The sequence below is a fragment of the Balaenoptera acutorostrata genome, chromosome 2, assembly GCF_949987535.1.
Source record: "Balaenoptera acutorostrata chromosome 2, mBalAcu1.1, whole genome shotgun sequence".
NCBI classification, from domain to species: Eukaryota; Metazoa; Chordata; class Mammalia; order Artiodactyla; family Balaenopteridae; genus Balaenoptera; species Balaenoptera acutorostrata.
Genome location: NC_080065.1, coordinates 81,868,460 through 81,881,089, shown reverse-complemented (window position 1 = coordinate 81,881,089; position 12,630 = coordinate 81,868,460). Strand labels below are relative to the sequence as shown.

The 12,630-nt window shown below is 41.0% G+C and overlaps 1 protein-coding gene across 8 annotated transcripts in view; it reads right to left on the bottom strand.

The window, feature by feature from the left end:
* The window catches only part of CAST (calpastatin), a 119,485-nt gene that overhangs the window by 65,237 nt on the left and 41,618 nt on the right, over positions 1 to 12,630 (bottom strand). The window contains exon 1 of one of the 8 annotated variants that reach the window (XM_057541205.1): positions 2,002 to 2,082. The exons of 6 other annotated variants lie outside the window; for them this stretch is intronic. In XM_057541205.1, coding sequence (XP_057397188.1) covers positions 2,002 to 2,016 — 15 coding nt within the window. In that variant the 5' untranslated portion in view covers positions 2,017 to 2,082. Of the gene's footprint in view, positions 1 to 2,001; positions 2,083 to 12,630 lie in introns of those variants that run through there. One more of the 8 variants, XM_057541204.1, reaches the window with a different exon arrangement.

Genomic DNA, 12,630 nt, shown 5'->3' with positions numbered 1-12,630 from the left:
TGTAGCACAGGTAACTATATTGAATATCCTGCGATAAACCATAATGGAAAAGAATATGAAAAAGAATGTGTATACATATGTATAACTGAATCACTTCACTGTACAGCAGAAATTAACACAACCTTGTAAATCAACTATACTTCAATGAAATACATTTAAAAAAAGAATAACCACTTTAGTAACTACTTGTGATAAGTGCTATAAAGGAAAATCACAGGGTCCCATGAGAACACAGACTAGGCAACCAGATCTAATTCAGGGGACAGTCAGGACAGGTGATGCTGAAGAAGTGACAGTTAACGTGGAGACTGAAGGATAAGGGGGCATCACCCAGGCAGAAGGCGGGGAGGACCCTCCGAGCTGTCCGTGCCAGGGCTGAGCCTAGGCCACCTGACTTTTAAACCAGTGACTCTCTGCTGCAGGACCGACCACTCAGCCGGTCCTAACATCAGGGCATAGCCAGTTTTAAAGCAACATCAGTGCTCAAATACCAAAATCTCTCTATGGAATTAGGACTGTATACCAGACTAAAGTGCGGCCATAACTATACTCTCCCTCTTAAATGACCCATGCAAATCTCTTGACAACCAGACTATTATGAGTCATTTATAATCTTAAATTAAGGCATAAATCAGAGTAACAAAGAACAGAGAAAAAGTACTTTAATATAATTATTTTCCACCCACCCACTCAACAATTGTTGTTTAAAAAGCAATGAGCCTGGGGCTGAGGATACACAATGAATGTCACTGTCACAGCCTTGAAAGAGTTCACAGTCCAGCGCAATAAACAGACATCAAGCAGGTTTAGTTACAACTTAAGTGCTCTAACAGGTATGAAGAAAATCCTAGGTGACCGAAGAAATGTTTTGGTTCTAAGTCAGTTGTAGGCCCACCTGAAGCAATCTCACTGTGCTGTCAAATCTCATTAAAACAAAGCAATATCGATAAAAGAAAGTAATTGCAGCCTAGAAAAAATTAATATTTAATCCTGTACTTATCCAGTACGGCACGTTACGTTCTGGCTTTATTCTACAAAACCTCTTTAAATTTGTTTACTTGCTACAATAAGAATTTTGGAGTTTACTGCAGGAAATGATTAGAGATATGAGGGGGAGATGGTATGCTTTTAAGACCCTTGAAAAATGGAAACTGCTTTCCTTTTTCACATATATTTTGCAAAGGTCTCCCATACTACAGCCTTTTAGCTCTCTCACCTGTTCTGCCTACACTAGTCTTCGCAGGTGTCACTCCCACACACACGTCTCCCTCTAAAGCAGAGCCAGCGATGATGACTCCTGTTACCCACTGTATCACACAGAAATCCTTTCTCTTGCCTTTAAAGACCCCTGGTCTCCAATCCCACCGCATCTCCCAGCGCAGAACATCTGCTCCAGGCAGCCAGCCCATCCCTTTCTCAGAGCACAGCTCTCTCATCTCCCCCTTTATGTTTTTTTCACATAAGTGCCACTGGTTGGGATGCTTCTCTTCCCAATATCCGAATCCTACATGCCCTTCCTTTCAGGTGTATCTCACTAGCGCCAGCACTGGCATTGTAACTTCCAAACCACTGCAATCCTAAGTGGGCATCCATCCGCCTTCGCCAATCCCCCGTTCACTTACAGTACCATATACAGGCAAGTAATGACCTAATTGCGGCATGAAGTGTCTCCTCCACCACATGGGGTCCCTTTAAAAGAGCTGTCTGTTGGGTACACTAATCTGCTCACCCCCACTCTTACTCACAGCAGGTTTCTATCCAAGGCTTTCCCTTGATTCTGCAGGATGCCTAGTGAGGCTGCACGAGAAGAGAAGCAAGACCTAGGACCAACCCAACCATCCTGTGATGCTGGATGTGAGTGGAGAGGGTTGTGAGCTCGCCCACAGGTCCTGGCTGGACCCAAGGGCTTCTTCAGAAGGGCCGCGGTCCTAGAGGGCTTACTCATCCATTCTACTGCCATTAAATCTGGCTGATGAAAAAGTCATTCCCTCGGCTCCTTACCTCTCTGTCTCCCATGTCAGAGTCTTTTCACTTGCTTGGGCTCTCAGAAGACAATCAGCTTCTTTCCAGGCACTGTCAGCTGGTTCACGGGAATCCTCCCCTCCAGTCACTCAGTCTGACTTTGATCTCCCTCCTTGCGCCAGCTCAGTTCAGAAAGTGCACCCAGAGTGCACCCGGCAGATGAGTCAACGGCTGCCCCTCACCCCATACCTTGCTTCCTCTCCCCACCCCTCACTGCCAGCATTCCCACAGCCTCCCACCGGCAGCACCAGTCACCCTTCACACACCCCAGCTGCCTTTGTTTGTGGAGGGTTACTGAGAATGCCAGCCCACGTACGTGCTGCCCTTTTCCACCTGATAATCCATCTGCAGTTTCATTTTGAATCACTGACCATCCTCTTCCCCAGGGCTGCTGTGACACAGGGAGCTCCAGGTCCACTCCCCAGCCCTCTGACCTGTTTCCTTCTGGAAGCCTTTTCCACTTGCTCCATTCTTCTCTGCATTCTTTAATATTTAGTCACAAACCCTCTGCCTTCTCTCTTATATTACTGCATCCTTGGAGAGTTGATTTCTCCCCATGACTTTATTTTTTTTTTAATACATTTATTTATTTATTTACTTTTGGCTGCGTTGGGTCTTCATTGCTGTGCGTGGGGACTACTCTTCGTTGCGGTGCATGGGCTTCTCATTGCCGTGGCTTCTCTTGTTGTGGAGCAGGGGCTCTAGGCGCACCGGCTTCAGTAGTTGTGGCACATGGGCTCAGTAGTTGTGGCTTGCAGCTCAGTAGTTGTGGTGCACAGGCTTAGTTGCTCCACGGCATGTGGGATCTTCCCGGACCAGGGCTTGAATCCGTGTCCCCTGCATTGGCAGGTGGACCCTTAACCACTGTGCCATCAGGGAAGCCCCTCTCCCCCCATGACTTTAAATATCATTTACTATGTGAACAGTTCTCCATACTTTATCAGCAGCCCTACTTTATTACCAGACAACATTATTTTACCTTAAAGGGAGGAAGCCAAGAAAGTCAGATGCAGGCTCAAATGCCTACTCCAGAACTTATTCATTCACATTAATTATCCTCCCAGAAGCCTTCAACCTCATCTGCAAAATGGGAGTAATACCACCTGCCTCTGGAGTTGCTGTAAGGGCCAAATGACGTAATGCAGGGAAACTCATCTGCCGCTGAATTGCTTGGAGTCTGCCTCCAAGTCCTCATTACCATTCCATCCTTTTAATTTCTTTCCCTGCCCACACTTTCCCTAGTCTAATCAGGTATCTCTCACACCTGGATTACATCAAGGCCTTTCTAATAGTTTCCATGCCTTGTTCTCTCCCACCCCCGACTTCTAGCTCCCAATCCTTTCTATCGCTGCCTAATTTACCTGAAATAAATGCATACCATGTTCCCACTCTGATGAAATACTAAACTCTCAGTGGTTTCTCACTGTCCTAGATAAGGTCCAATGTCTTCTGCCTGAGCCTTAGACATTCCACATTTGACCTAATCTCCTCATTCCACTACGTCTCTTGCTACGCCCCACACCATGTCTCCCCACCTCCCAGGATGCTGTCCTTCCTGTCTCAGGAGAACCTCATCGGGCAGCATAACTCACTGGTTAAGAGAGTGAGAGGCGGCTCTGGACTCAAGACTGGTGGAATTTCAGCCAGCACTGAATTCATGTGCAACCTCGAGCAAGTCACTTAACCTCTCTGTGCCTCAGCGTCCTCACCTATAAAGTGAGAATAGTAACAATTCTTACCTTATAGGGTTGTTTTAAGGATAAGTTGATGTACATGAACCCGTTACAACAGCGCTTGGCAAGTGGTAAGTGCTGGGCAAATGCTAGTCGGTGTTATCACCACCATCATGCTCCCATCCACCGCTGAGGAAGCCTTTCTTGTCATCCCCACGGCTGAGGAAGCCTTTGCCTGCTCAGACAGCTCCTACCCTCCTCTTGAAGATTTAGCTCAAGATACAACACCTGTATCTGCTTTAGCTCATATGACCTTCTCAACTCTCATATATTCGTACTTCTCACTTGAACACTTAATCATATATGCTGTTGAGGGTTACTGAGTCTTTTCTAAGTGTATGTCATGTCTTATCAATGAAGCTGTAAATTGATCAAGAGGCAGGGATCATTTCTGTTCTCCACAGTGCCTACCACAGTGTTTAACAGCAGAGAGGAGCTCAGAAATCACTGTTGATTCCAATATTTGTTTCCATTTTCTAATTGTCAATTAAAGTTTCATTTAAACAAAGAATGAAGTATAGTTTTAATACCCTGGTTCTTTTTTTTAAAAAAGCTAGAATCAAGAATATAATTAATAAATCAGAAGAAAGGTTCAGTCTGATAGCTTCTTAGTGGCGATGAGTCCACAGGTAAGTCGATTAAACCTGAAGAGCATCTGGTTTCCCATGTGGAAATACCATGCACCCCACAGGGCTATTGTGAGAGTCAATTACATACCAAATATTAGGGCAATCTGGGCAAAGCACAAAACAAATATTAAAATTTTTTTTTAAATTAAGAAGTTCTGGGCTTCCCTGGTGGCACAGCGGTTGAGAGTCTGCCTGCCAATGCGGGGCACACGGGTTCGAGCCCTGGTGTGGGAAGATCCCACATGCCGCGGAGCAACTAGGCCCGTGAGCCACAACTACTGAGCCTGCGCATCTGGAGCCTGTGCTCCGCAACAAGAGAGGCCGCGATGGTGAGAGGCCCGCGCACCGCGATGAAGAGTGGCCCCCACTTGCCACAACTAGAGAGAGCTCTCGCACAGAAACAAAGACCCAACACAGCCATAAATAAAAAATAAATAAATAAAAATTAAAAAAAAAAAGTTCTGACAAATCAAAACCAAGTTAACTGATTTTTAACTTTTAAAGTTAGCTCTGCTAGATGCACAAGAGAGAAATGTATAATTTGCTTCTGAACCATAATGAGATTCTTATCTTAATAACACATCTCAAAAAATGAAAGAATAGAAATCATGGGTTTTTTTTAAAGTTCTTTCTTCACAGGATCTGTCAGACAGACCCAAACCCGAACTCCATGAGGGCAGGGACCATGCCTGTCTCAGCTGCTGCACATACCCAAGCATCGCACACAGTAGTTGCTTAACAAGTATGTGTTAAATAAATAAATGTATAAATTTGTACATGAATAAACATGAATATTATCTGATGGCTCAAAAGCAACATTATACGAGTTTTATTCAATCATCAGAAATTTTGTCCAAAGCACAGGTCAGAAAACTGATTAGGAAAACATAAACATCTAGTCTTTTACATCCTTATTGTCATCACCCAGTAGTTGTATAACTTTGCATATACACAAAAAAATCCCTGAGCTACTTCCTGTAAGACACCTGGAACAAACAATAGACGGCTAATGAGGGGCTTTCTAAAGAAAGCACTGACGTTCTTCACAAACACCATTCATGGACCCGGTGAGAACAGGTTTACGGTGATGGATTATTCACTTCAGGAGATGAATATTCAGATGTTTAGCTCTGTCTGTTGTTTGCCACGCAGTCACACCATGACATACCGTCTTGTCTTTCAATGCCTTTAATTATTTACCATAATAATGGTGCTTCTAAAGAGAACTGCAACTCAGTCACCTAACAAAGTATAGTTTTTAATCATAACAAAAAACATGATTCTGATGAAATGGGTCATCTATGAATGAAGTTGAGCCATCTCTTTCAGGGAGAACATGGCTTTGTGCCAGCAGATCTAATTAGGGCACCAACTTACATCTCAGCATGTATGTAATATAAGAGCAGGTCAATTGTGATAGGATCTTAAGTACAATATGAAGTTATAAGAGATCAGAAGAGGGAGACTATTTCTGAGGCGTGGGTTTGAAGATGGCTAGGAAAAACTTCACAGAGGAGATGGGAACAATTTACTTAGTATTAACTGCAGTGTGATGGGGAGGTAGGTGAGGACTATAGAATCTTCCATATGCCAGGAACTGTGGCAGGGGCTTTGGGCATCTGATTTCAATATATCTTTATAAAATCCTAGGACCTAATCATTATTATCTGCATTTTATAAACGAGAAAACTGAGGCTCAGAGAAGTTAGGTAACTTATCTAAGATCTCACAGTCAAGAAGTTGTAGAGCTTGGATCTGAACACAGACATTGACGATAATGCCCATGAACTTTTTGCTATAACAAGTTAACTCCCCTACTTTCAAAAAGTAAAATAAAAGATTTTAGTTTTACAAAACATGGAGTTGGAGCCTGAGATGGGGTAGTCATTCCAGGTGAGCAGAACAGCTTGAGCAAGACTTAGAGGTGAGAAAGTACCAGAGATAATCAGTCCAGAGTACAATCGGTTGGATGAAGTAGAACACGGCAAAATGAGGCAAACTGAACACTGCCTGGGGGAACAGAATATGATTCTATCTCAGCTGAGTATGCTATACATTCATGAACTATGTTAAAATAATATAAAAATAAATATTATTTAAATATAAATATATTTAAATATATACATTAATAGATTTAAATATATTAAAATATATTTTAAAATATATTTAATTATCTTAATTAAATATAATTAAAATATATTAAGATATATTATCTTAATAATATATTAAGATAAAAATAGAATGCCTGAGCTCTACTTGCTCTGGGAAGTGGAGAGCACATGCAGCTTTGGTCTCTGATGCAACCCTGTGGGCAGACCTCAAAATAAACATCCATATGTTGCCTGGCAACCGGGACGGTAGCCACAGTTGATCTGTGATGGCAATCCAAGAGCCAGAGAGACCTGAGAACATTTGGCCACACCTTGTGAGTGCCTGATTATGAGGTCTAACACAGGACCACCCCAAGTGCTTAGAAAAAATCCACAAAACGCATGAAGCTGAACTTCCAGTACTATAAAACAATTGTTTCATTTTCATTGCTTTGTGAACTCCACTTTTCCCCCTTTCCCCCTCTCTGCCCTGGGATGACTATTTTGTAAGCAAGGAAGACAGCAAGCCACGTAGCCTGGATTAGTCATCAAAGAGCAGAAATGCAGCTTTTTTTTTTTTTTAAGTTGCGTCCATGCCTCTAGGGATCCTGGTTGCTTTTCTTGATGCATGAAATAATTCCAGCTATGTCTGAATTTGGCTGCCCAAGACAAAGCAGAGAAGTTAGACCCAGAAAAGACAGCCTACTTTCCTCTTGTGGCCCCTCCCCTAGAAAAGGTTTGTGCGTCTATGATCTTCTTAAGCCTGTGAGTCACGCAGTTTCAGCAGATTAGAAGCGATATAATGAACAATGAGGAAGACAGCCCATGACAAGCTCTTTGAACTTAAGTCTTAACCTCTCTAGAACACAGTTTCCTCATCTGTAAGCTGTCAGGCTTGAGAACTCTGTTGTTCTGCAACTCTGATATGATATGCTATAAATATGTAAAGCTTATTAAATAATGTACCCAATGACAGATGTTCAAAGGGAAACACAGGAGTTTAGCCTCTGTAGTCCCACGGACCTGGGGTCTCATTCTAGTTGTGTAACTTCAAGCAAGCTGCTCAAGCTTTCCAAACTTGTGTTTTTTATTTGTTAAATGGGTATAAAGATGACACCTAACTCATAAGATGGTAGTGAGGATTTAATGAGGGTGTGTTTATAAGGCCTGGCACATGGTAAGTCAGTAAACAAAAGTGATCTGTATTATTTTACAAATATCAACAGCCTCAAAAGTTCTCCTCAGTCTCAGAATGGTGGAGCACTTCTGTGGTGACCACTGCTTTGAGAAGTTACACACGCATGTTGTTTATCTTAAAGAGAAAGGGCAACACTATTTTACATTATGAATTTTTTTTGGATTGAAATGCATGGCTTATTTATCCTAAAAGATTATGAGCTCATCTAAAGCATATATGGTTACTGATGATATGATTACTGTATAAGAATAAAAAATTCTGAGCTCTGCTGAACAGTTGCCTCCGAGCCTTTCAGCTTGGTTTCCATAGTGCTTTCAAATTCATTCCTTAGGCACAGACCTAACAGAGTGTGAGAGAAATGAGAAGTTTTATGTGTCGTTGTGTTATAAGACCAACTGCCAGGCTCAGTCTCTACAGGGATGACAGACTCAAAGTGTCTCAACGAAACTGAGAGGGCACGTATGAGGAAATACTGGCATACAGCCAATTGTGTGGCGGCTGAGAGACAAGCCTGTCACATGACTGTTCTTGCAGCTGGCTTCTCAGTGAAGCATGTTCTTAATAAGAAGGCTTAAATGGCAGGAATTATTACAAAGTTCCCTTCTCCAAGCTGCTTTCCAAATAACCAAAATGAAAATGTGGGGTGCAATAAAACGTCGTTCTGGAAACCACATAAGAAAAACAACTTCACAAATGTACACTAACAGCAAGCTTAATCTTTGCAAATATTAAAGAGGTGATGTTATGCAGTTAGGAGAATGGCTGTGGAGCCAGACCACTCGAGTTTGAATTCCAGCTCTGCTACTAGCTGTATGACCTTGAGCAAATTCCCTAACTGCTCTGTGCCTCAGTTTCCTCATCTGTAAAGTGGAAATAATCATAATACCTTCCACCACATTTCATCCCACTTTCACCTAAAATAAAAATTCAGTAGAATAGGAGAATTGATTTTAAAATAGGCTTCATTTGAAATTGATGTAAAAATATGAACAGTGCTGTTTATCCTTCAGTCTAAGCAACTGTATTCCTACACTATAAGGGAGTTTTTTGCTATGTAATTTAATCCTGCTTTTTAAAAATTTCACCATATTCAAAGATGTCTAATTCATCCCTTCTCTACTGCTTATTAAGACATCTAAAGAAACTCTGTCAACAAAACTCTTATTTGCTAATTCCAATCAGTGAATAATACTCTCTTTCACAGAAGCAGGAAATTTCGTTCATCAGAGAGAATTTCAACAGCATTCAGATATTAAGCAGAATAATAGAGGGCACAATATTAATTTCTAGTGCTTTTTGAATTTAGATACAAATTCCTCTCTTGGTTATTTAAACTGCCTGGATATAAACTACTGAGTCTAGGATTTCAGAAGACTGGTCTACTGAAAAGATCATTAGAATCAAATAGAATCTTGCTATCTGTGTGACCCAGGGTAAGTTATTTAATCTCTCTGGGCCTTAGTCTTCTCATTTTAAAAATTGTCCTAATACCCACTTACTCATTTGCAAAATATGCAACTCTTAAGAGGATTAAATGAAATCCTATGTAAATCACTTAGCATAGTAGTTGTTTAACAAATTAATAAACGGTTGGTTTCTCTTTCTTCTTTCCATTTATTTTCATTTATCTAGATCCTGGAGAGCTTCTCCAAACTACATACATACTGCTGGACCTAACCCCTTTCCTACAGTTTTCCAGAATTATTTTCAGATTATCAGAACTAGCTAGAACGTCTTTTGTTTCCTATTGGTTGTCTTTCCATTTTGAATAGTAACCAAATCTTCAGTTCATTGATCAGTAGGAGAAGGGGGAGAAGTTATACACAAGCAGAAAAGATATGGTATATGGTTTATCACTGGTTCAACTGGAAATCAATCAGGGTATTTTGCCAAGATTTTAATTGCAAATATGTAGATCAGTGTTCATCACATTCAATCTTTGGAGACATGTGAAGAGGTGTACGAATACGATTGTCAGAGGACTGGAGAAGGAAACAATTCTAATTTGCTAGGCTAGGAATCCTGGCCTACCACAAGAACATTGTTTGAGAATAATTCAGCACCCATTACCACAATAATTAAAAAGATTCTCAAAACCAAGGGAGGGCTCAAACTCAACAACCAAAAGAAGTTAGCCTTTCCTTGTTAATCTCTAGGTATTCAGCAAGGGGGTACATTTTTTCTTAGTGATGTGGATCCTTTGTGGCTAAAATTTCAAACAATTAATAATTAACTAATTAATTGATTTAAAACTCAAGATTAGAGTAGGACATCACATGGAAGATCATATAATTTTATAATATTGCTAGGGAAAAAATGATCACTAATTCTAATCAGTGAAACTATACACAAAGTATGCAGGATATTCATACAAATTTAATTAATATTTAATTAAATTAAATATTCATACACATTTAATTATTTTATACTAAAATTGTACATAATGATTACAGGCAACGAATGTTATGTCCAGCTATTGGACAATGTAACTGGCCGAGCATTAACACCTTAGCTCAGTGGTTTTGGGCCCAGGAACAGAATCACTCATAGCCAGTGTATGGGGATCAGGGGAGGGCAGCAATGGACACTTAGAAACTTACAAAAGGGAAAGGGCAGGAGGGAGAGGGAGCAAGGATTATAGCTTAAAAAGCTGTAAGCCCCGCCCCACCCCAAGTGATTCTCAAACTCCTTTACATGGAGAATGACTGCTTTAGGTTGTTTTAAACAAGATGGCTTTATAGGGGGAGGGTGAAATGACCACTCTTTTCTACCATCTATTGTTACCCACTGGCACTATGACAGAGATGACAAACAGCCTCTTCCTGCTTTCATTTGGTGAAAAGAAGGTACTAGAATGCATTAGATAATAGGATAGATTCACAAAGTTACTTTTCAAAAGTACTTTCCAGCTGGTTTTGAAAGGAAGATTTTTGGTGCTGATACTGCCAGCCCAGGTTACTACAGAGCCTATATGTTCCCTAAAAAGACAGTCCTGCAATACCCCAAGAATATCTGTCTTCTCCAGTCTCATGACCCTAAACCCTGAGGACACTTGATACTTGCGATTATGCCTGTAGCGCACACTTTTCTTACAACAGAAAAATATAGAACGCTGTAGACATCACCAAGTCCAACAGTGCTGCCATTTTATAGGCAGATATTCTGGACCACTAGAGAAACTCTTAATGCTATACACATCCACACATCTAGTGTATAGCTCAGTTGCAAGGATTTAAGAAAAAAAAAAAAAAAGTGCAATTTTCAAAATATTTATTGAGTTTTCAGAAAAATCATATTTGCCTATCTCTGTAAATCAGGAGTCTAAAACTCAAATGAAAATATACATTGGGGGATGTGAATGAGTGTATCAGGCCAGTATGAAGAGGGAGTAGGAGGCCTCATGAAAAAATAGAACATGTGTTCCTCATCTAAAGGCTTTCAAACATTTTAAATACATTGTGAGGGCTTAATAAAATTAATCTGAATTCTGATTCAAGAGCCCCCTTCTGTTCCAGACACAAAGAAATACTGTACAAAATTTAACATTAAAACATTAATTAAATAAAGAGATAAATCAAGAGATGGTGAATATGAAAGAGAAGTGGAGAATTCTGGAAGATGAAAATTCTGGCAACAAGTTTCAATTCCCTGCTGTAGACCAAGGCCTCTGAACCTGATACATCTTTGTAAATAAAATATTATGAAAAGATGCATGTCTAAAAGCATGAGGATATTGATATTCCAGGACTCCGATGATGACAAGCCATGGTAATGGCGTTATATAAGAGGATCTTACTTGCCCTGTTGGATATAAACACAATTTCCTATTTTCATGATAAGGAGGAAACAGAAAAGGCTTATACAACTGAAAAACATACAAATAATTTTATTCTTTGCTCCTTTGTCTGGCCACCCTTAGTACAGCTAATAAAGAAACAATACCCAGGAGACTAAGCCCCTGGTTTCTCTGTAGGAAGTGTTCTCCCACAACAACTCTATTCCGGGCATCTCTGGAGGCGCCAAGGTCTCATCTAGGTCTTTATACTGAGGTCACTTGTGCAGGGGACCTTAATCCATTACAGAGTCCAAAGAGTATGCCTGCACACTAAACTGGACTCAATCTCTTATAGCAACTTTGAGTGAAATGGGAGTGGTCCAGGCCCTTTCTCGGGCTCCAAAAGAGGGCCATAAACATCAATCACGTCAGTTCATGGGGGCCCCTCAGTATGATTCAAAAGTCTCAGCCCCTGTGAATAGCTACAGCTCTCACCAAGATTTCACTGCACTGCTAAGGTCAGAAGACGACTGCTCACAGATAGGCTCTGGCTAGCCCACCTCACTTCTTAGAGCAGCGCTCATCAAACTTTAACAGGTGTAAGGATTTACCTCGAGAGCTTATTAAGCCATAGATTCCTCAGTGATTCTGATTGGGTAAGTCTGAGGTGGGGCTTGGGAAATCTCCATTTTTAAATAAGTATCCCAGGTGAATTTGACGCAGATCCTCTCCAGACTACATATCATGAAACACTGAATTAGAGCATTCCAAGGAGGTGCAGTACATCCCCAGCACAAGGATTGGGAGAGCCCCGGGGCCATGGATTAGTCTGGAATTATCCTACTGGCCCGCATTTTCTATTTGAAAACCAAGAAACTTCTCTTTTCTAAAGAGACCCCCCGCCAACTGTTAAAGCACAGCTCTGTGCAATTAAGGAAGCCTTGCTTTGATTACAGTCAGCTTCCTCATTCCTCAGCAGTCCATCGGCAGGGCTCCCCGGGAAACTCCTTATATTCCAGGACTCTGATGATGACAAGCCACAGCGTCATCACCACTCACCCATATCTTAGCCATTATGATCAGTATGTACCATGGGGCCTAGAGAACTGAGGATAATTATAAGTGTGTTGGCACTATGTAAAAAAAACAAAAAACTGTTTACTAAAGTTAACTTGGTTAATCA